The sequence below is a fragment of the Drosophila mojavensis genome, unplaced genomic scaffold (assembly GCF_018153725.1).
Source record: "Drosophila mojavensis isolate 15081-1352.22 unplaced genomic scaffold, ASM1815372v1 contig_74, whole genome shotgun sequence".
In the NCBI taxonomy this organism is placed as follows: domain Eukaryota; kingdom Metazoa; phylum Arthropoda; class Insecta; order Diptera; family Drosophilidae; genus Drosophila; species Drosophila mojavensis.
Genome location: NW_025318899.1, coordinates 12075753 through 12102246, shown reverse-complemented (window position 1 = coordinate 12102246; position 26494 = coordinate 12075753). Strand labels below are relative to the sequence as shown.

Here is a 26494-nt window from a genome sequence, read left to right as displayed (position 1 = left end):
GTTGTTTTTTTTTTCTCGCGAAAACAACTGCACGCATATCCCGTAAACTCTTACCTTCGGCGATTCGATTGCAACTAAACCGAAGTTCAGCAGTGTGACCATATCGCGACTAGCTAAAAACACCAATACACAATCGATAAGCTGTGTTATCGATAGATATATGGCGAATTGTAAAGTAACGAGTGGTAACGAGTAAATGGAAAAATTTCTCCGTTATTTTCAAATAGTTTTCGTTGCATAAAAAAAACATTTACATTTTGTAACAATTACATATAATTTATTTATTTAATAACTAACTAAATAGCGGACATTCTTCATTAGTATTTTCGCAGTTTCCAGCTTGCGTCGTTAATTGTTGCATACATAAGTGCAATTCATAAATTTTGCATTAAATTATATACAGTTAGGATGCAATAACAATTACAAAAATTCATTTCAAATTGTTGCTTAAGCTAGAACAGAATATATATATATGCTTTTGTGTGTGTGTGTGTTTGCAGTCATTGGACATTTGATCCATTTGCTGAAAATGGTATTCATTCATTTTAGTTCGAGAGTATTTCGCAAAGATTCGAGACTTATTTGTTAATAAATATAAAATAGACAAGGTCAAATACTAATTTATATATCAAGCTAATATGTTGTGCCCGAACTGCTAGCTAATTGGCTCGTCCTCTTTAACTCTGCTGCAGCAGCACCTCCGCAGCCAGCTCCAAACTCCAGCCGGTCTGCTGCAGCGCCTGCTCGCATTGCGGCCTGCCGGCTACGCCCAGCCGAGTCAGCTGATCGATCTTATAGTGCCTCATTGCAAGTTGGACATCGCCGCTGGCGGCGCGCAACGCATTGCGCACATCCTGCTCAACGGCGGCGCTGCCCAGCTCAAGCATCAGCTGCTGTAGCTTCTCCTGCTCCCGCTGCGCCTCTGCCGGCACTGGCGCGTACAGCTGATGGGCGCCCTCGAGCTGCTGTTGCTGCTGCTGGCGCATCTTGTCCAGACGCCGCTGAATCTGCTGTGCCGAGAGTGGAGGCGGTGCCAACGGCGCCGGGCGATGGGGACGCAGATAATCATCCAGCGGCACCTCATCATAGATGGCTGCACCACCATTGGCACCATTGGGCACCTGGCCGTAATAGGCGGATCCGGCCATGCTAGCAGCCACGGGATCATAGCGCTCGCTGCCAGTGGCTGCTATGCTGCCATAGAGCGAGGCGCTAGAGGCATAGACGCTGCTGCTCTTGGGAGCCACCACCCGATTGGAGATGGCCACAAAGGAGTGATTCGTCTCAGGCTGCTGCAATTGCAGTGAGTGCAGATGATTTTGATACAGTTGCTCCGGCTGCTCGGGCGGCGGCTGGGCGTAATACTCGGAGGGCGTGGCTGCCACACGCTCATACCAGATGCGATTCACTAGACTCTGCGTGCTCGTGGTGGCGGCTGCTGCTGCTGCGGCTGCGGCAGTCTCCACATTGTTTTGTTTGGGTGTGGGCGAAGCCTGGCTGGCATTGGAGGTGGGACTGGAGTGATTCGAGTGATTCCCACTGCCAGCGGCATTCTTCAGAGGCGTGAGATTCTGCTTGTAGACGATCTCTTTGTTGGCATACATCTGCGCCGAGTTGCGCTGGTAATCCTCCTGCGCCTTGTTGCTGCTGCTGTACATGTCCTTCTCAAGCTCGGCTATAAAGGATTTGTCCAGCAACACGCTCTCCGATGAAGCAGGCGGCTGTTGCTGCTGTTGCTGCACCACCTCATGCCGCTCCAAGGAGAGATTGCTGAGATTATATTGCATGGCAGCGGACTCCAGGGCAGGAATGTTCTCCTTGTTCGCATGCCCATTGGACATGCCAAAGAGATTCTTGCGCGCGGCCGGACTGCCATAGATGGGAGCAACCACAGCCACTGGGTCAGGAGTTGGCGCATTCGAGTAGAGCATTAGAGCGCCAGCATTAGAAGCCTCCAGGCTGCTCGTATCGAACGGATCCCGTACGGGCGTCTGCTGCTCACGCTTCTGCTGCTGCGCAAACTCCATGGTGTTGGAGTAGGTGGGCGGCATTTGATAGGGCGGCGGCTGCAGTCGAGCGGGCGAGGCGCCGTTCGCCTCGAAGTCAAACTGCGGCTGTTCGTTGAAGTAGGTGGGCGTGTTGGGGCCCGAGGAATAGCTTGTGCCCGCACCACTCTCATTGAACGTCGGCACATCAATGGGCGCATCCAGCAGGCAGAAGCTACTGTCCAACTGCAGCGAGGAGCTGTCGCCCATACCCAAGCCAGCGGTCGGTCGCATCTCTGGCGAGATGTCGATCAGTATGCCCTCCTCCTGCTGGTGCGGCGGTGGCGGTCGCTGTGGACCCACCAAACTCTTCGTCTTGACCGCATTGCGCCGCTGCAGCCCAGCCGAATCGTTGACGAGTTTGTTGTAGGCGAACTGCTTGCTCGATATGGACTTGCGCTCCTTGGCATGTGCATCCTTGCCATGCGATGGCGGCGTTCCCTGCGGCTTCAGAGAGGCGCACTTGCGCTGTCGCTCTTCGCTGTTGGACAGCACCGCACCACCAGCACCTGCACCACCACCCCAACAAAGGCCAAAGGACGAGCCATGCGTTGAGCTGTTGCCGCGCATTTGAACCTCGTTCTGGCGACGCTGCTCCAGCAGGGCGCGCGGAAAGATGCCAATGTCGAAGGTGCGCTGATTTTGGCCCTTGATAAGCTTCAGCTCCGAGCGGCCATCGATGATGGCAATGGCATCGCCCGGCTCGATCTGCAGGCCCTTGGCATCATGATAGCTGCGCGAGGCGCGCATCACAGGCGGCGACATGCTGGCCAGGTATTCCCTGCAAGCGAGAGGATAAAGACAAAGATTAGCAATAGCTAAAGTGGATCTCAGCATAACCTACTTGAGTGCTGCGAACGTGGGCCGTTCCGCTGGCGTCTTGTCCCAGCACTGAAGCATCATGGCATAGACATCAGGAGGACAGGCATCCGGCTGATGCAGTCGCTCGCCCTCTCGGTCGATTTTGCGCAAGATCTGCGATCCGTTCAGCCCAACCCAGGGATCCTCTCCAAAGCTAAACATCTCCCACAGCGTCACACCAAACATCCAGGTGTCCGAAGCATGCGAGAATTGACGAAAGCGCAACGACTCGGGCGCACACCAGGGAAACGGCACCTTCTTGTGCTCGGACATTACATAGCAGTCGTCCTCCTGGGGCAGAGCACGCATGAGACCAAAGTCTCCAATCTTAATCTTATTGCCAGCGGCCAGCAGAACATTGCGGCAGGCGAGATCACGATGCAGAAAGCGCTTCTGCTCCAGATAGGCCATGCCAGTGACGATCTGCACGGACCAGTTCCAGATGTGGGTCAACGAGGTGTGGCGGCACTGCTTGCGTAGCGTGTCCAGCAGCGAGCCACGTTCCGCCAGCTCCGTTATCATCATCATGGGCTGAGAGAGCACCACGCCGTATAGACGCACCAGGTTCGAGTGATCGAGGGCGTGCATGGCCTGCACCTCGCGGAAGAAGTCATCGATAATGCCCGGCTGGGTCAGGTTGTCCGACTTGAGCACCTTGACGGCAACCTGGAGCACCTTGCCAGACGGCGAGGCACTCCACTCACCACGTCGCACCACACCAAAGGAGCCATCGCCCAGCTTCAAGCCCAGCGTGATGTCCTTCTCGTGGATCAGGCACGTCAACGCGCCCGGTTGCATGTGCTGCTGCTGCTGTTGCTGCTGCTTCTTGGACGAGGGTTGCTTGCCCCCACCGATCAGTTTCGAGAGTATATTCTTGCGCCACTGATGCGCCTTCTTCTTGCGCACCGCATCCATCAGCCGGCGAATGGCAGGCTTGCCCAGCCCGCAGCGCTCCAGATCGTCGCGCAGGACATAGTCAAAGTGCGCCAGCCTAGTCACCTGCAGATCATCACGTATGCGTTCCAGGAACTGCTCCAGCTGCACCTCGCGCAGCAGATCCTCCAGCCAAGCCGTCTCGCTTACGCCGCCGTCGCCACCCGCAGGCGAGCCCATTATTCGGTGTACTGCAAGAAGCATTGATCAAACGGGTAAAAGGAATTTGTAAATTTTAAAAGTTAACGGAACTAATATATGTATAAGCCAGTTTTAGGGCAGATCAGTTAAAAAAAAAAAAGGATGAATAAGTGTCTAGGCTGTAAGGAATAAAATTCCTATTTAAAACTTTTAAACAAGATTTTTGATAAGATTTGCCAATTTATATTTTTAGTATTTTTGTTGTTTTTGTATTGTTTTTCCTGTTTTAAATAAACTTTTTGTTTTTCAACAGAAAATGACAGAGTATTTAAAAATGACTTAAAATGGCTTTTTCAACATGGCAAATTCTAAAATTTACTTAAAATACCTTCTTTTGTTTTTGGTATTTTTCGCAACATTTTGACATAGTTTTCATATGTGACCATTCACTCTTGCAACAAGCTGCATACACTGAAATTTGTTTGTTTTTTTCTTTTTCTTCTTTCTACCTAATTGTGGTACTTCCCACGCTCACGAAATATGGGAAATTTCGATTTGCATGCCGCTCACGTATGCCCACTGTACGGAAACTCTTTGAATTGTTTCGAACATTTTTAATAGGGGTTGGAGGGGCGTGCCTTCATACTTGTTGCTTGCTTTGCTTCGCCTCGCCACGGTCTTCAAATGGCCGCAGCGAACTTGAACCCAGAGTGTCATAACATAAACATAAACATAAAGTACTTTGTTAGCGAAAGTGCTATATGACAGTAAATGGACAAACAGCAAATTAAAATTGCCGACGCATTGTCTCTGTCGGCGTCGGCGTCAGCGTCTGCGTCGCCGTTGTAGCTTTATTATCAATAGTAGCATTACGTCAGCTATAAACGGTGACAGCGCAAGTGACTGGCTCGACGCAGAATGCGACAGAGACAGCAACTGCGCTGCAGCAGCTGCATGCAAGTGGGCCATGCATGATGGAAGTGAGTGACAGAGAGAGAGGGAGAGGCGGAATGAGAGACCGAAACCGACACTAAGCAAATGAGAGAGCAGCCCCAACCACAGACAGAGCATTCGTGACGTCAAATTTGAGCTGCGACTGCGACTGCGACTGCGACTGCAACGAGTTTCAAAAGAATTCTCGGCGCGTGCTAAAGTTGCGGTTGCAAACGATAAGAGCCGGAGGTAAGTTGTTTGAGTAAGTATAGAATGAGTGCAGCCCGTATTTTTAGAGCCGCTGATAAAGATTGATTCCAGCGATAAGCTTTGCAAAAAAAACTTGAGGTTATAACGCCTAACAAACAAAGCCATTGAGCAATTACTAAGACGGAAACAATTAGTGTTGTAAAGCGGATACGGCGACACAGAAAAAACATACATTTTCAAACTGCTTGGAAAGTGGATATTCCACAAATTGGAATATTCAATTTTCACAAAGACTGCAATATTTCCATTTTAGTATAAAATAAAAATACTAATTTATATTTGTTTAAAATGTAAAATTTGTAAACGATGATTAATTTTTATTTTAAGCCAAATGACAGTTCAAAATTTCAAACTGTCGCTTCCAGAAATTGGAAAACTGTGCACTATAGCCTTTACTAATTTTACAAACATAATGTCAACGTTAATTAATTTCTATTCTCAGCCCCATGTCACTGTCCATTCTAATCCCAATTTGTGGTGGCGATCAACCACCACCGTAAAAAAAAGGAACAGTTGGCTTAACAAAGGGATACAAAAGATTGACAGTTGTGTGAATTCCCAATAGATTGGTAATAGGAACAGCAAAAATGGAACACTTACCAAAGCGAGCTTCTGTCGAGTGGTTTTGGATTTTTTTTTCTTTTTTTGGGAGCAGCTGCAGCCGCTGCTGGCCGAATAAAGTCACAGGCTGTGGCTCAGCGAAGCGTTGACGCTTCCGTTGTCGTTGTTATTGTTGTTGTCGGCTGCTGCACTTTGCGAAACTTCCTGTCTTGCTGGTAAACAGGTTGTGAAGATGAAACTGAAACTCAATATGTGTGCACAGCTTGGACAGACGTCGCAGTCACAGCCGCAGCAGCAGGCGCAAGGTGAAGGACGTCGACGTCGACGGCGCCGTCTGCGTTGTCTTTGTATGTATGTGTATGTGTGTGTGTGCCTCTTTGTTTACACTCGCACAAATAGCAGCTGGCTCGAGATGCGGCAACGTTGTACATGGAAATTGGCCATCATCGCCGTCATAATCGAGACGAATTGAGGGGCAGGAGGAGACCGCTTAATATTAATTTAGTTGGGCCCCCACACACGCACACACGCAAACACTAATGCACAATCCGCACTGCTGCCCCGCTAACTGCTCTTTTCCTATACTGCTGCTGCTGCTGCTGCTTTCGTCGTCACAGTTTTTTGCACAAATTTTTCTTGCGTTTTTACCCTTTCGTTGTCGCTTGTTGTTGTTGCCAGCGTTTATTTTGTTACATATTCCTCGCATTAGTTTTGTGTAATTTCGCATAAATTAAACAAAAATTAACGTTTTCCATGGAAATGCGCGCACGAAAGACAGCACAAAATAAAGACAGCGAACAAAAATATGCGAGGGGCAAATGCACGAAACGAAGCTTTAGCTATTGCTGTTGTTGCTGCGTTGACAAGCGCGACAGAGCTTTTATTCGAGTCACGTTTACGGCTTGTGTTTCAACAGCAGCGAACAACAAAAAACAAAGCGCGAGGCTTAATTATATTTTGAAAATAAAATCTGCTAGTAAAACTCGTGCGACGCAGACGCCTCCTGCGTATGTTGATATTGTACCAATACTGGACGGTTGTGTTACCGCGTATTGAAAGCGATAATATACTGACTTCCAGTGTATGCAACATACTAAAACAGTCATGCGACTCGTAATTGCGTCGTCAGTGCGGTCACACTACACATGTGTGTGTAGCCGCTTCGCGCTGAATGCCAGCTGTTTTTAAGCACACGTGCGGCGAGTTGAGATTCTTGGAGTCTGTGTTTGATTTAATGTTAAACTGCTTAAATAAGCTAAGAACATGCCGGCAGCTGTAGCTACAGGTGTGCAAATCAATGGTTCATTGAAAAACAAAAAGATTGTATTCAATGACGATGGCGAGGCTGTGACGAAGCCCAAGTGGGAGAAGCACAACAACAATAAAGGTGCGTCAAGTGGGCAGGCGAAAAAGCCGCAGAAAATCAAATTCGGCGAGAATGAACATGCGGCAGAGAAGGCTACAGTAGTAACAAGTATGAAAAATAAAAAGATTGTCTTCAATGACGATGGCGAGGCAGTGACAAAGCCCCAGTGGGAGAAGCATAACAGCAGTAAAAAAGCGTCTAATGGACAGGCAAAAAAGCCACAGAGAATTAAATTTGGCGCTAATGGCGATGCAGAAGAGAAGGCCGCTGTACAAACAGGCTTCAGAAACAAAAAGATTGTCTTCAATGATGACGGTGAAGCTGTGGCCAAGCCCAAGTGGGAGAAGAATAACAAAATCAAGCCACAAAATAATAAAAATGTGTCAAACGGACATGTTAAACAGCCGCAGAGAATTAAATTTGATGACGCAGAAGAGGAGGAAGTGCAGCCTGTAGAGCCTAAGCCGAAGCCAGCTAAAAAGGATAACCATTTAGTCTTTAATAATCAAGGGGAAGCAAAGAAACCGCAGCGCATAAAATTCGACGAAGATGGCGAAGAGAAGGAGCAAGGATCAGAGAGCGAAAGCGAAAATGAAACGGTTGAAGGTGCGCAGAAGAAGCGGAAGAAGCAACAGTTCCAAGTGGACGATTACGACTCACAGAAGAAATGGTATCAAGTGGCAAGTATTTCTAAAAAGTATTAAAAAATGTAATAAATATAATATAAGTTTGTTGATGCAGTACACGGAATATCCCAGCAGTGATGAGGTGCTGGACATGAAGGAGAACGATCAGCTGGAGCTGTTTAATCTGTGCAAAGCCGCCTTTGAGTCAGAGAAGTCAACATTCAATAAGCGTAGGAGTTTCTATAAATACATATATAAATGAATATTGAAATACCAAATATATTCCAGGTAATCCCACGGATGCTCGCTGGCTGCAAACGGCGTTACACAAGGGCACAGCCAAGGATCGCGCCAATGCAGGTGCTCTGCTTGTGACTAGCAATCCGCTGGGCAACCTGGAAGCGCTCTCCAATCTGATTGGCTTCTGCAAAATATCCAACAAGAGCAGCAACGATGTCATTGCCGTGCTCACGGATCTGTGGCAGGAGGTGCTGCTGCCGCCGCAGCGTAAACTGCTGGCTATACACACGCGCGGCGCCGATTGGAAGCTATTGAAGAAGCAGGATTTGGCCAAGGAGCAAACACGTCGCATCTACGCTTATTGGTACTTCGAGAACGAGCTGAAGGATCAGTACCATGAGTACTTAAAGAATCTAATGCAGGGCCTGCAAACGGGCCAGGAACACAACAAAACAGCTGCCATTGTGGCCGCGTCGAAGCTGCTCGCCTATGCACCAGAAAAGGAGCAAATGCTGCTCACGATGCTCATCAATAAGTTGGGCGATCCCATCGCCAAAATCGCCTCCAAGGCGCTGCATCATCTCACCGAGGTGGCCCAGAGGCATCCCAACATGTGCGGCGTCATTGTAGCCGAGGCCGAGAAGCTGCTCTTCCGCAACAACATTGCCGAGCGTGCGCAGCACTTTGCACTGTGCTTCCTCGCCAGCATTGCGCCATCCGGACGGCCGGAGGTGTGCACGAAGTTGGTCAATATATGCTTCGCTCTATTCAAGGTGCTCGTGCAGAAGGGCGCCGTCAACAATCGCACCATGCAAGCGATTCTGCGCTGCCTACAGAAGGCCATCGTCGAAGCGCAACCGGCCAAAGGCAGCACCGAGCTGCTGACCAAGGAGATGCAGGACACCATCTATAGGCTGGTGCACCTGGCCGACATACGCGTCTCGGTGCAAACGTTGGGCCTGCTGCTGCAACTGGTGACAGTGAAGACCGAGAAATCGGATCGCTTCTACAATGCGCTCTACGTCAAACTCCTGGATCTGAATCTGATCAATATCGGCAGCAAGACCGCAGCCCAGCTGCTGCACATTGTGCACCGCGCCGTCCACATAGACAAGCATGTGGCCAGAGCGCAGGCATTCATCAAGCGCCTGCTCCAGCTGGCGCTCTATGCCCCGCCCAACATGTCCGCTGGCTGCTTGATCGTGCTCCACAAGCTGCTGCGTATGCGCCGCGAGCTGGTGGGTGGCATTGGAGACATCGAAATGGCGGCGAATGCAAAGCAACTGTTGCCCGCTGCTGCAGCTGAGGATCTGGACAAGTTTGGCAGTGATGGTGAGGAGGTGTATAAGGATGCCGATGTAGAGCAAAATGAGGCGGAAGTGAAAGAGGAAAAGGAAAAGGAAAAGCAAACTGTAGCCAGCTCATGGCATCATGTAAATCTTGTGGCCACCGAGTCGAAGGTGCGCGAGATTGATGCCTGCAAATATGATCCCTATCATCGAGTGCCGGCCTTTGCAGGCGCTGGTTATGCGCTGCGGAACGAGTTGCTGCTCCTGCGCCAGCATTTTCATCCCACGGTGCAGGTGTTTGCTGAGAACATACTGCTAGGTAAGGAAGTAACACTGAGTTATCCTCCGAGCACCATTCCGTATATATTAATTCCCTTTCTCTTTTAGAGAAACGCATTGATTACTATGGCGACCCATTGCGTGACTTTGGATTGCCACATTTCCTGGAGCGTTTCGCCTTCAAGAATCCCAAGAAATTGGACCATCAGCAGGCAGTTGATGGTGCCGCCAGCGTTGCCCACAAACGATACACGTCGTTCGGCGCACGTGGCAAGCCCGTCAAGTCACTGACCAAGGCAACCTGTACAGAGGACGAGATGTTTATATTCAATTATCTCGAGCATAAACGCAAGCAAGTGGAGCTGATGGAGCAGACGAAGAAGCAGAAGAAAGTGGAGAAAGTGGAATCAACAGAAGCAGCTGATGATGAGCTGAAAGAGGGTGAAGTGGATGATGATGAGTTTGAATCATATTTGGATGACTTCTTTGGCAAGAAGCTGAAGAAGGGCGCGGATGGAGAACAGGACGAAGAAGAGCTCAATTTCCTGCAGGAACTGGGTGGGGAGCTGCAGACTGATAAGTCCAAAAAGAAGGATAAGAAGAAGAAACAAACAGAGGATGATGAAATGGAGGACGAATGGGATGATGGAGCGGAGGATGAAGATGAGGAAGAGGAGGCCGATGAGCTATCAGATGCAGGGGCTGATGATCAGTCAGATGATGAGACGGGCTCAATCGATTTGGAGCCGATTGACAACGATGAGGACGACGATGATGATGGCGATGATGATGATGAAGGTTTGATAATGGGTGACGATAGTGACGACAGCGAAGGTCCTGAAAGTCCTGATGATGATGATGATGATGAAGATTCGCCACCCAAGAAGAAGAAATCACGCAAAGATGGCGCCATGGATGAACGCAACTTTGCACAGAAGCTGAAGCACAGCGACGGTGCGTATGAGTTAATTATGATATATAATTCCTTTATATTAATATATGTATATTTAATCCTATTCTAGATATGAGCTCTCTGTTTGCTGCTGCGGACGATTTCTCAGCGCTACTCGAGGAGACTGGCAAAACCAAGGGACAGGGCACCAGCAATGCGGTCTTCAACAAGGACAAATCGTCTGATAAACAGCTGAAATGGGAGGAGAAGCGAAGATCGAATAGCAAAACCTACACAAGTAAAAAGTTTGGCGGAGGGAAAGCTAAGAAAGGAGGGGGAAAGCCAAAATTGGGCAAAAAGCGAAAACATTAGCATGGAATTGAGATGAAGAGCGGAAATTGCGACTGGTTTTATATACAAAAAATCTAATTGTGTTATGAATTATGTAAATAAACAATTAAATGATTTATGCTTAAGTTTTATATATCAAATTTCCATCTAAATTCAAATTTCTTTTTGAATAAGATATCGGCGTTGGCTTTACTTCCGATGCATGTTAATTTCTCGAAAGCTTTGCAGTCTGAAGAGCTAGTTCACTGTTGATCATATATCGATACTTTACAGCCTTTGTGCCTTATCGATTACTCGATAGCTGCTACAGTTGGCGGCTTTAAAATACTGCAGAAATAATATTTGAATTATTTTATTTTAACTTTATATACAAACTTTGGTGGCTTAAACGCTAGCAAGTTAAATTGTGGTTTATATGTTTTTTCTTCCATTTGTACACCTAAAAACAACGATCAATCGAGCGCTTTGTCTGTGTATATGTTTGTCATTCTTATAGATAATCTACACAATATGCTAAAATAAGATATTTGCGATTTGATTGTTTATCTTAACTGGTAACTAATTGTTGTTGTTGTCGTCCCCTCGACTGTTGCTTAAAATATGTTTTATCTATATGTATATGTATATGTATATACTATTGGAACCTTAGAAACTATTGCTTCGGTTGTAAAAATTCTCCTTTATAATAATCATAATAATGCTTGGGCTCTCAATTGATATCAAAAACCAGCATTTTGTATTTTGGCTTCCTCTTAGTGGTAATTCATATGTTTATATATTTTTGTTTTTGGTTTAACATTTTTCATTTGTTTTTTGTTGTTTGTTTTCTAAGGCAACTTGTTTAAAGGCAACTTTAATATATTATTAAATCTTATTCGCTTTACACTAAACTTTTTCGGGTCTCGAGCTCTTTGTCAAATGCGTTCCACAAAAATTCATATACATATTTAAAACATAATTTATGTAGATATGTGTTTATTTTTGTTCTTGTCAGAGTTAAAATCAAATTGAATTTAATCAAATAAAACAAATGAAAAGAAAATAATAAATTTATCTTTTTTTGTGATTTATGCATTTAAAATTTATTTCATTTTAATTCTTCATACAGTTGATAAACGCTCTTAAGTGTTTTATGTTGGGTATTTTTTTTTTTTTTTTTTTTTTTTTTTGGAAATTTCAATTATTTTCTTTTTGCTAACAAAACAAAATGTATAAAACAAATTAAAGAAAACATAAGTTAACAATAGATAAACTTAAATTAAGATTATTTTATGCTTGGAGAGTCATAATCTAATATAGGAGATTAGACATAATTAAATTATACAGAAAGATATTTCACACGTAGCAAATGGAAATTATTTGTTACATTTTTTTTTTCACTTTGCTGCAGTTGATTAAAAATATGAAAATGTTCACTTTTCAAAAAGAATTCATTTAATTTATGTTTTACTTGTTTTTCTTCCTCATTTTTGTTGTGGTTGTAGTTGTATTCGTTTAACAATTATTTATAAACTTAACATAGAGCACAACTTAAAGCGTAAATTAATATTATTATTATTATTATAGATATTCATACATATTTGTTTATGTATGTGTAAGACTAATTATATGTTGTGTTTAGTTTTCCTTTCGTTAATTAACTTAATTCACTATCTTTGCACTTAAATAATTTTCAAAATTGTATGCCAAAAAACTCAATATACAGTTGCTACGACTTGTTCTTACAGATTTTCTGAATTTTGTTTTTCTTTTGTTTTTCTTAAGACTCTGTACAATACACTAAAAAAAAAAAAAACAATTCACTAGTCCAACAATGCAATTTAAAATGTTTTGTGTGTGTATGTGTGTGTGCGGAGTTAGATATTTCAATAATGAATCAAAGTCAAATTCAACTTATGCTTATGATTTACAGAATAACAACTTTCAAATCTCTATCGACAGGATCTTTGGTGCCGCTCAATGCTCCACCCGTTCGACCCACATTCGGTATCCTCCATATATTCATGCACGCATATATGTTTTCTTTCTTTTTTGCTTCCCTCTTTTCACTAAATTGTTGCCATCAGGTTGCGCCGTCTCAATCGTCCTCCGTCCAGCGATTTTCTTTTCCTAGCTATAGTCAATATCTGCTGTCAGCTCCCCTGTTGCTGTCTTTGCCTCTGCCGCGGCCTCTGCCATTGCGTCGGCCATTCGCTGGCCGACGTAAGCATAGCCTGCAACAGCTGCTGCTCATCCTCGTCGATGACAGGCGCAGCTACTATCACCGGCTCATCTTTCGTGTCCAGCGAATGTCATTCAAAGACATAACGCTGGCGCAGTGCACGCGCCCTCTCTGGCTGCACACGTGTCGGTGGGCGCGGCACCTTGGGCGGTCGCTTAGCTCGGCGCAGCGCTGGCGGACGCGGACGAGGGAATATCAGTGGCTTCTCATACGCCTCGTCTGGGGTTTCCGCCTTGATGGTGAGCGAGCAATAGACGCGTCTCTCCTTCTTAAAGCGATGTTTGAGCACCTGCTGCACGCCATTGAGCAGCAGACAGAAGTGACGCCAGCTGGCGCGTGATTTGCGCCACGTGTACTTCGTCTTGCCAAAGCCATACAGATCGCTGAGGGGACGCGGCGACTGACGGTTTATTGCGGGCGATGGTAGTGGCTTTGTCACTGGCACCACCTCCGCCACTGGCGGTAGTTGCTGCATCAGCAGATACAGATCAGCCTTTGAGTCTTCCTCCGCTGGCGGGGAGCCAGTTGTTTCCAGCAACTCGGTGCGCCGCTGTTGGCGCGTGAGTGGACCTCTACTGGCCTCCACAGGCAGTTCCATTGGAGCTGGCGCAACAGGTGGCAGCATAGCGGCTGCGGTCTCTGGTTCGCTAGTAACGTTGCCATCTTGTGATTGTTGCAGCGGCAGCTCAGTGTAATACTCGGAGGGCAGGCGCAGTGGCGGCGCATGTTCGTCAAAGCCATGGAAGTCGATAAGCGCATCAAAGTCCGGATCATAGACGCACTGCGTAATATCCTCATTGGTCGTTGGCTCTTCTGCATAGTCGCCACTGCCCACCTCTGTGGTTGACTTTTGTTGCATTGCCACCAGCAATTGTTTTTGATTTTCCTGCTTGATCGACAGTTCGAATGGCTGCTCCATGGTGTCTTCACTTAAGTCGACCAGAATCTGTTCGGGCGCTGGTACGATGTCTATGTCATGATCCATATTCTCACGCAGCCATTCGCTCTCAAGTATGTCACTCAACTGGGGTCGATCAGCGGGATCTCTTTGCAGGCACCAGGTGACCAACTTCCTAAACTCTGTACTGGCGCTTAGCCAGCGCTTGGAGCTCTGATTGAAAGCTTCGCGCTGGATACGCTTGCGTACCTTGTGATGAGCCTCGGGAGTGTGATCGCAATCGCCCTCGTACTGGCGATACGGCGCATGACCCACAAGCATTGTGTAGAGCGTCGCTCCAAGGCCATAAATATCCACAGCTGGCGAATAGGTAACTACATTGAGATCCGTTAACAGCTCCGGCGGCGCATAGTCCAGCGTATAGCGTGGCTTATCGCGCCAGCTCTGGAATCGACTGTTGTAGCTGTAAGAAAAGGTAAACGTAAATATTTATATTTGTCGATTCGCAAAGTGGGAGTATTAAGCCTACCAGGCATTGCCAAAGTCCACCACCTTGACGTCGAGGCTGTCGCGGCTTACGAACATAATGTTCTCTGGCTTGAGGTCACCGTGTATGAAATGCTTGGAATGCACATGCTGAACAGCGTGCACCAGCTGTCGAAAGATCTTGCGACAGCTGTCCTCATTGAGTGTTCTGGTGTGCAGATAGCTGGCTAGCTCCTCGCCGCACAAGTACTCCTGAATGATCCACACCTCACACTTGTCACGGAACGTGCCGTGATAGTTGACAATGTTGCGGTGGCAATGAGTGTCCAAGGCACACGATGTGAGTGCATCCACTTCGGAGGCCCGAAATTTGGACAGCGGTATGACCTTTGCCATGAACACAATATCTGAAGCATCCACAACAAAGTAGCAGGTGCCATAGGCACCCTTCACTGTGCGTGTGCCCAACTCTAGGTCATCGGGTCGTGATGGTATATTCTGCAAGGAAATTCGATTAGAACTGAATGATTTGAGAATGCTATGCTGCTTACCTGTAGGTCCGGATTGCAGTACTCAATCTGGCAGAGATTTTCACGTCGCATTTCCTCCAAATGCTCGGGTGCCACATACGTGTAGCCACGAAACAGCCGAATACGTGAGGGTGGTGCATCACATTCGGGATCCTCTGGCAACTGGTCGGTAAACTCGTTGCTGAAGTTTTGCACATCGTCCTCGGCATTGAGCGTTGGCTTGTACGGCGCTTTGCGACGCTTGTTGCGCAGCTCTTGCCAGTTAATACCATTGAAGAATGGATGCTCCTTGATCTCAGTGGCATCCCTATGATTGCCGCCCAATCGCCGTTTCGGATTCTTCTCCAGCATCTTAAGCACGAAATCACGAGCATTGGCGCTGAACGTGGAAGGTATCAATGGCTGTTCCTTTTGTATGCGACGTGAGATCTCCTGTTGTTGACTCTGACCATCAGAGGTGGCAAATGGCGAAGCGCCCGTCAGCAGCTCAAAAGTGAGGACACCCACCGACCACCAATCGACGGCACTGTCATGACCCGGCGGCCCAGTTCGTATAATCTCCGGTGCCATATACTCCAGTGTGCCACAGAAGCTGTGCGCACGATATTCATTCTCGGCGGTGAGTATTTTGGACAGGCCGAAATCGGATAGCACAATGTGACCATCGCCATCCAATAGAATGTTCTCTAGCTTGATGTCACGGTATATAATGCCCAGCTGATGCAGCTGCTCCAGTGCCAGTACCACTTCAGCAATATATACACGCACACGCGCCTCCTCGAAATGCTCCGCATGGTAGAGATGTGTGAACAGTTCTCCGCCATTAGCAAAGTCTACAAATGCAAACATTGAATTAGAGCATATATAATATAGATATTCTTCGGAGAATCTTACCAAGCACTAGATAGAGTTTCGATGATGACTGGAACGCATAGTGTAGCCCAACCAGAAACGGACTGCGCTGCACTGCTTCGAGAACCTGAAAGTTTTGAAGAGGTTGTGTTATTAGTTATATGAAATAATCATCATATGTGAACTATATATTTATTATAGTTAGGATTATGAAATGAAAAAAGAAGTCGATAACAAAATGCACTCCGTGGCATATCGATTAATCTTGTTCGCTTTGCTTTGAAGCTTATTTGCCTTATCTTTACGCTACTGTTTCTGTGCTTTGTTTATTAATTTCGTGCAGCGCTGGGTAATTGCCGTTTTTGTTGTTGCTAGGCTGAGCCACTGAGGCGCTAACTGTACACAACAGCTGTTTGGAAATTTCCCCAACACGAATATCCCAAACATACAGAAAATGCCCCAAAGCGCCTCCAATGCACACATATATAGATAAGTATGTATGTATGCGTGTCTACTTTGTCTGCCTACGTGAAAGTGAAAATATATTTTTGTTTAATTTAATTTCGTACTGAAATTCATTTATCTCATCTTTCTCTTTTTCCTCTCATAGACAATTGTCAAGCGTTTTGTTGCATATACAACTTTCACCTTTCTCGAATTTATTCCTTTCCTTTTTTGGCACAAGCAACAACAACAATAGCGGGAACAGCACATAACACAAGGCGGAGAACAAGCAGGAAATTTATACACATACTACTACTGCCGGTAAATAGCCTCACTCTCTCCACTCATTTACCCTCCCACACCTACAGTTTAACTATGTCGCGATCTGGGTTAGTAGCACAAGCGTCATAGACATCGTTGTTGTTTGTGTACCTTGAAAATCAAGTACGCTAAGTGCGTGTGCGTGTACCTGTCTCAGTGTGTGTGTGTCAGTGTGCGTGTGCCTGAGCGTCTGCGTATCTGTGCGTACATCTGACAACGACAACAATCAAGGCATTGCACAATTGTAAATTGTTCGCGAAAAATCCCCTTTTTGGCTAGTGTATGCTCTCTCTCTCTGTCTCTCTCATATTCTCTTTAGCCACCTTCACCTGTTTGCAGTTATTCAACCAACATTTTCGTTATCTTTTCTATTTTCAATGCCGCTAACCGGTTGTGGATTGCATACACACACATACACACACAAAATAATAAGCATGCACACACACACACACAGTGGATCAGCTTGCTCTCTTTCAACTCTCTCGCGGTCAGCTCCACTATCTTTGACAGTCCGTTAGCTTTTTGCCGGTGCAACAAGTTGAGCGAGTGCTGAGCGCTGAGCAAGCTTATTCTTGTCAGTATGTATATGTATATGTACATATGTGTAATCAACCACGTTTGGATTCTTACTTCGTTTTCGGCCGCCGACACTTTTTATTCTCTTTTCTCTCTACCTTATTTCATGTACGTGCAACAACTGAAGGTTTTTTATTTCAATTAGCTGCGCTGATCATGCTGAAGAAAAAACTTTGATTTGGACACGTTTCGCAACTTTGTAAGGGTTTTCTCGTTTATTCTTTTTTATGCACTTGGCTTTTAATTTCTCTTTTCTGTATTTTCTTTTTACTTACCACTCGCTCCGTTTTTGTGTGCTCAGCCGTCTTGCGCTTCTGCACTACAGTTATCTTATTGAGAACCTTCATCGCATACAGCTTTCCTGCATCGTGTCTGGTCAACTTACGAACCAAGAAAACTCGTCCATATGCTAACGAGAAAATGAAAAGAAATCAATTGATAAGTCAAGATATCTGATGTCATTTCAGTAGGTTCTTTGATGCTTACCGCCCGTGCCAAGCACGCGAATGATTTTGAAATCGTTTAGGCTCACGCGCTCATCGCTATAAAGTTTGACTATAAAAGAAAAAAGAAAAATCGAAATTGATTAGCATACGAAATGAGAATATGTATAACTAAGAATTAGGCAGCAAATACAAAACCAGAATATTCGAACAAATACATACATATTCATAATTCATTCGCATTCACAAAGACAGGCATATGCAACTATTGTATCGCTGCTATATAAAACTACTTAATTATTTACCATATAGTTGAAGCACACGATTAGCATTATCTCAATTAAGTTGCTGAACAGCACGTGCGACACTTGAGAATGCAGCTTAATTCAAGCATAGCAAAATATTGTGGACAGAGTGGACTGTTATCGCAGTGTGTACACCCGTATGTTTACCATACATGCGCACCCACACACGTACACATGTACATATGTATGTACGATTGTACTTGCATGAAAATGTCATAAGGACGACAACAACGACAAAGAGCGACGGGCGTCGTTGCAGCAGGTGGCTGACCCACTGAGAACGTTAAACGTGTGTACAAGGAGAGCACAAGAATTAGCAGCAGCCAATCAAAGGCATTTTGCTAACCAACTCTTCTCTCAGTCTCTCTCGATACTCAACCTCTCGATGGAGATGACTATGGCCAAACGGTTCATTGGCCCTGTCTCGCATTTTGGCAATTTACAGTTACACTGTTGCGTCCAGACGATATTTTCACACTGACCAAGGAATATTTTAAGAAAATAAGAAAAGAAGCAAATTGCGTGCAAACAAACCTGAGCAATGCATACATACAAACATACGTTTGTAAGTACATTCAAATTTATATATTTAATAAAAATATCCCAAGTGACTAATTTGTGTTCACGTCCTCCAAGAAACCAACGTCTTTTACTCCACCGCTCTCTCTCTCGCCCCCTTTCTCTTGCACAATGAATGTTTGCCAAATGAACACAGCATTTGTCAAACAATTTGCCATAGAGAGCAGAAAAGAGAGCGCCAACAGTTGACAGATACAGAGCGAGTTGAATGCCATTGCTGGACATTTGTCCTTGAACCTGTAGCCTTTCTCTTCTATATATTTGGCCATGCGTGCCAATTTCATTGTTATTATTAGTCATTTCAGAAGAAAATATATTTTATTTTTTTTTGGCTTGAATCGAAATTTCAACTTGTGAAATATTCTCAGTGCATTGACATGAGTCGAAGAGGGTAATGAAACTACCTTGCTAATTTGTTATTATTTGTTGTTGCCTCAATAAACCAGTTACATATCAAATTTATATTATATATTATGCATCTAATACGTCTTGAAAAGTGACGTATTTCCATTTTCGCCGACAGGTGGGTGCAACGAACTGAACTTGGAGTGGTGGCCCATTAAAAAAACACTTCAATAAAAATGTTTTTGAATGGCTAGCAAAATTATTGATCCAACAAAAATCTAAAAATCTAAGCGAAAGTAAAGAAACAATTTGGCGGTACCTTGCTACAAATAACCCTTTTAATATTAATATGTATGTGTTCTGACATATCCACAACAATTAAATATGTATTTATTTAATGGCCATAGCAAAGACTATCATAAATTACACACTTAGCAATACTCGTGATTTTCATCAGTAAATTTAATAATTTGTTTTAATGAATATGCTTTATTTTTAAACCGCAAAACATTCAACAAGCGTTTTTTGGCCTTGAGTGATATCTGGGTACATACAAACATGAATGTGTTCATACATACATACATTTGCATGTATTTTCATAGCAGGCTTTTAAACTGTTTAACCTCCGTGCGGTTTCAGTTGCTTTGTTTTTTCTTCTCTTTATTTTCGACTAGCTAAAGTTTAATGAACGCAAAAAATGTGAAAATATATATTTTTTTAACATATGATAAACAGCTGCAAACTCATTAAAACGATTTAAGTATCTTAGACTTGAAATAATATTCTCATTAAATCCAAAAGTAGATTCATGTTATCTGACAGATTCATGTAAAAGCGCGTTCACTCTGTTAAAAAATGTGATGGAACTTTGTCAAAAACCGGGCGCGGTGCTGTACACAACAGTAAGCCTACAACAGCCGTCTTTTACTTCGTGTCACTCGCATACTCACACATAGGCTTAAGAACCGTTATGATGAGCATAATTGTTCTCTGTGCTGAGAGAACTGGCTCACGATCACGATTGCAATGAAAAAGGGATGTAAGAGAAAAATATTCTCTTTAACTAAACAAGTGCCAAGTTTATACTTACGATCGAAGATAAATAACAACTGCCAATTAGCCAAAAAGGTTAACACGTTTTTACATATGTAAATATGTGCATACATGCATAAATGTGCAGTTGTTATTGGGATACTTGCATTGTCAAGTTCAAGTTAATCAATTGCTTACATACTCTGGCCCATACACACACGCACACATAGAGCAGCCTACATACATACATTCATACATATGCAAACAGCCAACGTCACATTTGAGCGTCGAATACTATTCGTAGTGTGGTGAATTCAGGTGAATTTAGCTTTGGGGAGAACGCAACAAACACCCAAATAAAACCATTCAGATATAGTCTGTATCTATGTATGCACTTGTAGGCAACTGTGTCAAGGTTGAATGTATGTGCCCCACATTAAAAGGATTGTGAGCAGACGAGGTCGACGTCACTGCTGATGCATTGACCAGGCCAGCCTATCCATCCTAACGCCCCCAAACTATGTCTAGACAGAAAAGTATTTACTCACCATATGAGCGCAGGTCGGTCACGATCTCCAGGTCCCGCTGATGTGCCTCATTTTCCAGATCCAATGGCGTGCTGTTGCTCGTGGGCATTGTATATGTTGTGGGTGGTGTAGCGGCCGCTGCTGCTGCTGCCGCCGCCGCTGCTGCAGCCGCTGCCGCTGCATTGTTGTTGTGATTGGATTGCTGTTTGCTATTGCTAGTGGTGGGCGATTCTTCGATTTCCAAGTCGCTATCCTCCTCCGTTTCGTGGTCATAGTATTCGGTGCAATCATTCTCGTCGCTCTCCGCATCCGAAATACACACAACGTCCGATACTGTATTTTGGGGCGGTGGCGAGGCCGGTGAGGCTGGTGAGGGCGGCGTTGGTATGGTGGATATGTTATTACGGTAGCTGTATTCCATTGCTGTATTTGTTGTAGCTGTTGTTTTTGTATTGGTATTTACGGTCTGCTTCTTTTTCTTATTGTTGTTAAAAGTGTTGTATTGATTGCCGTTCGTGTTGCTCACATTGTTATTCTGTTTCTTATTGTTATTATTATTATTATTGTTGTTGTTATTATGATTAACAGCTTTCCCGTTGTTGTGCCGTTGCCCACTGGAGGACCCCGAGCTGCTGCTTGTTGTCTCCATGGCATTGTGTGATTGCTTCAATTTTACATTTTTGCTACTTGTTCCATTAGTCAACTGTTGCAAAGGCTCATCGTCGCTTTGACGTCGTCGTTTATTTGTCATCGTCGACGTCGACTTACTATTTCCATTCGTCGATATATGCCCATTGCTGAGCTGTGCTGGCCGCGCCATTTGAGCACTATCCTCAAGCGCTCTCAGCGGCGGCTGTTTACGTCTGTTCTTAGCGCCGCTTGTGCTGCTGCTAACTAATTCACACTGGTTGCGTTGTGGATGTTGTTGTGATTGTTGCTTTTGTAGGCGACTCATGTTGAGTAAAGTGAGCGCTCCGCTTTGCTCTCTCTAAGTTGTGGACGCTATTTGTGATAATAACTGTTTAGGGCAATTTATAGCAGCTGATTATCATGATGCTTAAGAAGTGAAAGAGAGGAGACTGCTGAGTGTACGCGAATATTATTACGCTCGCTCTATATCTTTCTCTCTCTCTCTTTCTGTCTTTCGTTCTCGTGCGAGCCAGTCAGTCAACAATATGGTACAGTTTGGACTAGAGATGGGCGCGTGTCAACACAAATTTGAAACACGAACAGAAATAACTTTTTTTTTTTTTTTTTTATTTATTGATTAGTGTATTAAATGAACTAAGCTCACTAGACTTTATTGTACGTTGTATACTACAATATGAAAATTAGATGCGTAAATTTTATTAAATTTAATTTTATTTATATAACTGAACTGCATTACGCTTCATACGTACACATTTATCACGCGCGCATCTCTAGTACAGTTTGAACACAAGTTCCGACTAAAAACTCTTTTTAAAAAATTTACTCACCTCAGAGTAATAAAAGGCGCAAATTTGTCGGCTACATCAACTAAGCACAATTGTACTTCCACTTGCTTATAGATTTTAGTTGCCAACAGTTTTTTCTTTTATTTTTAAATGTGCATACGTTGCCGTTTTATGTAGCTTTATTTTTTACACAGGAGTTTTAAAGCCCAGGCTTATATATTATTCAACCATTTGTTAATACAAATTTGTGATAATCACAAATTTCATCAATTGCGTTTTGCGCTTGCTCTTCGTATGCACTATTTTTCTTTTGCCTTTTTGCTGTGGGTCTTTCTTATTACGCTCGCACACACAATCATGCATACAAACAGGCAGGCGTTTTTTGGCTACGTTTCACGGTTGTTTTGTTTTGACTTGCAGATTCTGCTGTGCAATAGGCCTCACTTGTTCAAAAATTCTTTTAACGATGAAATCGTATTTCGTGGAGCTAATATTGAGATTAACTTTTGTATTTATATATATGTATGAGTGGGGTTTTACAAGTTTTTACCGCCGCTTTCTTCTTGACATACACACACGCACACAAAACCAACACCAATGCGGCGCGACGCTCTTTGCCATCTGCTTTGCGCTCTCATTCTTTGCCACTTATTTGCTGTTGCATCGACAATAAAGCACACGTTTCATTACAATTTATCAAATAAATTTCAACCTACATTTTTCACAATCGGCTGCAAATGTATAAGACTAAAAGTAAATAGATATATTTACTTATTAACTCATTGGAATCTTTGGTAATTTCGATAATTTCCCGACAGCGCGACCGAACACATTGAAGTTATTTATAAAATGAAATGGTATGCGATGCAATCGATATTCGTGTACGCTTCCTGTATATCGATAGTCTACTTTACCAATTGGGCTCGATCAAATTGTTAATAATTATTTTCTGGTCGATATGAAAAATAAATGAAATGCCTTTGTATTAATTAAATAAGTCAGAATTACTTACACAATTTAGAAAATATTTTAGATGATAAAATAAATTCATATCGAACAATAGGGTTTCCCTGTAACAATTCACAGTAACTCAGCTGAGAAATAACACTTACATATTAAACCGAGTTCAATAAATTTCTAACGTTTATCGACAGGCCACCACAAATTGGATGGAGTGTTTCTGTTAACACTAAAATTAATAATGTACTAAACTATATTTGAATTTGTTTACTGTAATTTTTAAAGATATTTTGTTATAATGTTATTAATATTTAATCATGATGTCTTGTAATCTTTTCCGTTCTAAATCTGGCACACTGCAATCGTCCGCCGCATAACCGACAGCAAGTAGAATTAATAATTTTTCGTTACTGGGCCGATTGAGTAAGCGCTTCAGGGCCGGACCACAATTAAGGGGCGTAGTGACCAGCGAACAAAGCCCAGCTGCCTGGAGAGCACATAATAGTATTCCGGTTGCAATGGACGTTGATATCTCATTGTAGTAATGCAACTTCTTACGTCCATCGACCGTTGTGCCGTACGTTTGCTTAAATATTAAAATCAGATAGGGCGCATCCGTCAAATATGGCTTAATTGCGTTTGTCTGCAAAGGCCGTAAATCCGTCACCCACTGTGCGTGCATTCGTGTGCTGTAGTTAATATGCTCCTCACGCTCGACAATATCCCGCACAGCTTGCTTCACTTTCATTTCTTCAATCACACAGAATGTCCAAGGCTCCGTGTGTGCTCCACTGGGTGACGTTCCAGCAGCACGAATGCAATATTCCAATACGTCTATAGGCGGTTTACAATTGGCTTTAAAGGCACGCACACTGCGACGATCATTCATCAGCTCATAGAAACGTCTGGCACCATTCGGATTGAGATTCCGCCCAGGAGCGTATGGCACATGTGGTTTCTCTTCCAAAGCTGGCTTGATGTCGGCATCGATCATCGCGAATTCGACTAGAATGTATAAATTAAATTGCGCGACCTTTTATATATGCATGTATGTATATCTCCTACCTGCAATATGCTCTTCCCCCGCCAACTTTTCCGCCTGTCGCCTTCGGTAAACATTGATGTATTTAATTACCATTGCGATGAGAAAACCTAAAAGAATGCTCGGCCAATGCTTGAATAACTTTGAGCTGCTTAAAAATGCTTCCATCTTGCCATACAGCTGTTGCAGAACTGAGAAGCGATAGAAACTCTCGCTTATCTAATTAAACTTGGTCATGGCCGAGTCGGGCTGCTCAGCGACTGATAAGATATTTAATTTGCGAATTTAGCGGTTGACTCCGTTCGCACAGTATGGACAACTGTTGCTCGAGTTTCGCAAGCTTTGGGAATTATGTGCACTGCTCATACTGGTATCACAAATATTGTAATAGGCTTCGATGTCAGTCTTACGATATTGGGTTTGCGATGGCTCGCCCTTTTTGTAGATCATTTGGCGTTTGTTTACCTCACGTAAGATCTCAATGATACGCCACTTGGCATCGAAGTAAATGCAATCTGGCGCTGAACTGAGCTCAGTTCTAATCATTTCGCATAGCGTTTCCAGCTGATGGCCATTATTCTTGGATGATCCACTACGCTGATCCTGACTGTTGCGTGGTCGGGGAAGTCCACTACCTGAACCTGGCCTGTTGAGGATGGCAATGCATTTCGGTTGCTGATTTCTGTTGCAGAGATTGCTACTTAACTGGCCACCTTGGCCAGCTCTTTGTAGGTCCGATTCGGATGTTTGTATTTGAACAGTTGCTTTCTGCTTCTCTGCAGAAGTCGGCTTCTGAAACACCGCGCTTGCACGCTCGGATTTTGTATTTTTGTTATTTAATACCGTGTCACTTCTTGATTTATCTATCTTCACTGATTCCGTTTCATTTTTAGATTTATCTATCATCAGTGGCTCCCCACCGGTTTTCGATTTGTCAACCTCTTGCGCTTCTGTATCATTTTTCGATTTGAAGCTCTTTTGTGATTCGGTATATTTCTGTCTTTTGTCTTCATCTGCATTCTCTTCGTTTTTCCACCTGCTTTCTTTTCTATTCTTGAGTTTCATTGATTTATTTTCGTTATTTGGTAATGACACATTTTGTATATTTTTGGATTTCATTCCACAAAATTGCGATCCTGGCACAGATGAAGCGCATTTATTTCGCAGACTCGCGATGCTGTACGGCGCCAGCTCTGAAGTCGAGAGTACTTGGCTACTTTGACTGGCAAGGGAGGATACATCCTTGCCCGTATGTTCGTCCTCAGCTCCCTCCCTGCTCGTACTGATAAAAGGCACTAGAAATAGAAACTCATTGTAGTATTTAATTGTGGGCATCAAAATGTCACCGTGGTTGAGACGCGCATCCTGAATCAAGGCATATTCACGTTCAAATGCCGTGCGCAGCTCCGTAATCGTAGCTTCAATCTGTGGCCCAGTTTGGTTTTTAAAGGACCGCGCTATGTCCGAATAATATATATTCTCGATTTGCTTGTTGCCATATTGTGAGTTGTGGCGATTATAGAGATTTTCGTATTTCGAATATAGACCAATCAGACGGCGTGTATCGTCGTCACTTAGAGGAGCATTGGGCTGATTAATTTGCTTTTTATTTGGCTGTCCTCCTTTTGATTTGCTGCTAGATCCGAATTTAAAAAAGCCGCGGAAACCTTTTGATTTATGACTTGATTGAACTACAGCGCCTTCTTTTATAGGGGCTTCCACTGCGTCATCGGTAGTGGCGTTAGGTACATCTTTACTGAACCTTGACATCGTTGGCAGTTCTTGTGTCTTCAATCCGGAATCTGAAGACTTGAAAGAGTTGGGTTTGTGTTTTTGTTCCATTCTCTGCAATCTGTCGTTTTAGCAGATAAATATTTGAGTTGGAGTGAAGATTTGGAACAAAATCGTTTAACGGTAGCAGCATTTTTTACTGTGACAAATTTGGTAGCATATTATAAAATAAAGTAAACAATTAAATTACAAAATTTGAATATTTTTAAATGAATTTTGACTGCGCACGTCTTACAATTTATCGACAATTCTTTCAATGCAACCCTAATCAGTGTTCTTACAGAATTTTTCAGCACTCAAAAAAAAAAAAAAAAATATCATATTATTAACAGATAAATATATTTATCTTTCACATTTATCTTTTAATCATTAAATTCTAAAAACTGATTAGAAACCACGAAATTTATGAATACTGTTAAGTCAACTGTTAAGTAACAGCTGTCTCTCATCCAAGTCTGTAAACAGGCCATGGGGCAACAACAAACTAACAAAAACAAGTTACGTGAAATATAAATGGACTAATAAGCAAAAAAAAGTAAATGACATGGCCAGCCGTGCGATTACAAAAGCACAGAATTCGTTCTAGTCGTACAGTCATCGTCAATTAAACTTGTTATTTAATTGAAATCCAGAGCTAGCTATGTATTTGGCACTGCGAGTTTAGCATGTGACGTTCCTCGTAGCATGTACTATTTGCTGTCAAATCGAGCCGGGAGATGTTAATTAAATGTTATAGTTCCACTTTAAATTCAAAATATCAATATCAAATTTATATATAAAACATATGTTTCGTCATTTCGTAAATTCGTGCATACTCAATCTAACGTAGACCAACATTTACATAAAAAGTGCAATAAATCAATGCCCACCAGTGAGAAGGCGGAAGTGACCAAAGCTGACACAACAACAACAACAAAGA

At 43.7% G+C, this 26494-nt stretch overlaps 5 protein-coding genes across 9 annotated transcripts; 1 reads left to right on the top strand and 4 right to left on the bottom strand.

Annotated features, from left to right (window-relative positions):
- Positions 1-255: 255 nt before the first annotated feature.
- LOC6582194 (activated CDC42 kinase 1) lies at positions 256-6787 on the bottom strand. Of its 4 annotated transcripts, none has more exons than XM_015162316.3 (4): positions 6393-6787; positions 5784-5956; positions 2890-4030; positions 256-2826 (listed from the first exon to the last, which is right to left on the bottom strand). In XM_015162316.3, the coding sequence occupies exons 3-4, from the start codon at positions 4017-4019 to the stop codon at positions 678-680; spliced, it is 3279 nt and encodes a 1092-aa protein (XP_015017802.1). In that variant the 5' UTR covers positions 4020-4030; positions 5784-5956; positions 6393-6787; the 3' UTR covers positions 256-677. The 4 variants fall into 4 exon arrangements, with proteins under 4 accessions (XP_015017802.1, XP_032587826.1, XP_043865355.1 ...); XM_032731935.2 differs by having other exon boundaries at positions 5784-5952; XM_044009420.1 differs by having other exon boundaries at positions 5784-6787.
- A 116-nt stretch (positions 6788-6903) lies between these two features.
- LOC6582193 (uncharacterized protein F23B12.7) lies at positions 6904-10912 on the top strand. The gene is made up of 5 exons (XM_002007861.4): positions 6904-7790; positions 7852-7966; positions 8025-9584; positions 9653-10498; positions 10567-10912. Exons 1-5 carry the CDS (start codon positions 7008-7010, stop codon positions 10806-10808), a joined length of 3546 nt encoding a protein of 1181 aa, XP_002007897.2. The 5' UTR covers positions 6904-7007; the 3' UTR covers positions 10809-10912.
- A 1352-nt stretch (positions 10913-12264) lies between these two features.
- LOC6582192 (chromosomal serine/threonine-protein kinase JIL-1) lies at positions 12265-22633 on the bottom strand. 2 transcript variants are annotated; one of them, XM_015162314.3, is made up of 8 exons: positions 21825-22633; positions 20368-21364; positions 17602-17670; positions 17391-17524; positions 15817-15901; positions 14944-15755; positions 14436-14890; positions 12265-14369 (listed from the first exon to the last, which is right to left on the bottom strand). In XM_015162314.3, the coding sequence occupies exons 2-8, from the start codon at positions 21299-21301 to the stop codon at positions 13079-13081; spliced, it is 3780 nt and encodes a 1259-aa protein (XP_015017800.1). In that variant the 5' UTR covers positions 21302-21364; positions 21825-22633; the 3' UTR covers positions 12265-13078. The 2 variants fall into 2 exon arrangements, with proteins under 2 accessions (XP_015017800.1, XP_002007896.1); XM_002007860.4 differs by having other exon boundaries at positions 20368-21348.
- Positions 22634-23046: 413 nt separating this feature from the next.
- LOC122757602 (iodotyrosine deiodinase 1) lies at positions 23047-23736 on the bottom strand. Its single transcript, XM_044010253.1, has one exon. The coding sequence runs from the start codon at positions 23734-23736 to the stop codon at positions 23047-23049; it is 690 nt and encodes a 229-aa protein (XP_043866188.1).
- On the bottom strand, positions 23655-25818 carry LOC6582191. Its single transcript, XM_044009418.1, has 2 exons — positions 23808-25818; positions 23655-23747 (listed from the first exon to the last, which is right to left on the bottom strand). The coding sequence occupies exon 1, from the start codon at positions 25624-25626 to the stop codon at positions 24070-24072; it is 1557 nt and encodes a 518-aa protein (XP_043865353.1). The 5' UTR covers positions 25627-25818; the 3' UTR covers positions 23655-23747; positions 23808-24069.
- Between the last annotated feature and the right edge of the window lie 676 nt (positions 25819-26494).

Excerpts from the sequence above, each read along its gene's own strand:
- LOC6582193 (XM_002007861.4), top strand. The coding sequence starts at position 7,008 with ATGCCGGCAGCTGTAGCTACAGGTGTGCAAATCAATGGTTCATTGAAA. Across the intron at positions 7,967-8,024 it reads GAAGTCAACATTCAATAAGC|GTAATCCCACGGATGCTCGC; the intron begins GTAGGAGTTTCT and ends AATATATTCCAG. Across the intron at positions 10,499-10,566 it reads GAAGCTGAAGCACAGCGACG|ATATGAGCTCTCTGTTTGCT; the intron begins GTGCGTATGAGT and ends ATCCTATTCTAG.
- LOC122757602 (XM_044010253.1), bottom strand. The coding sequence starts at position 23,736 with ATGATCGATGCCGACATCAAGCCAGCTTTGGAAGAGAAACCACATGTG.
- LOC6582194 (XM_002007862.4), bottom strand. The coding sequence starts at position 4,399 with ATGTTGCGAAAAATACCAAAAACAAAAGAAG. Across the intron at positions 4,031-4,368 it reads AATACCAAAAACAAAAGAAG|TACACCGAATAATGGGCTCG; the intron begins GTATTTTAAGTA and ends TGCTTCTTGCAG. Across the intron at positions 2,827-2,889 it reads CCCACGTTCGCAGCACTCAA|GGAATACCTGGCCAGCATGT; the intron begins GTAGGTTATGCT and ends TCTCGCTTGCAG.
- LOC6582191 (XM_044009418.1), bottom strand. The coding sequence starts at position 25,626 with ATGGAACAAAAACACAAACCCAACTCTTTCAAGTCTTCAGATTCCGGA.
- LOC6582192 (XM_015162314.3), bottom strand. The coding sequence starts at position 21,301 with ATGAGTCGCCTACAAAAGCAACAATCACAACAACATCCACAACGCAAC. Across the intron at positions 17,671-20,367 it reads GACCGACCTGCGCTCATATG|TCAAACTTTATAGCGATGAG; the intron begins GTGAGTAAATAC and ends TTTCTTTTATAG. Across the intron at positions 14,891-14,943 it reads ACTGCAATCCGGACCTACAG|AATATACCATCACGACCCGA; the intron begins GTAAGCAGCATA and ends ATTTCCTTGCAG.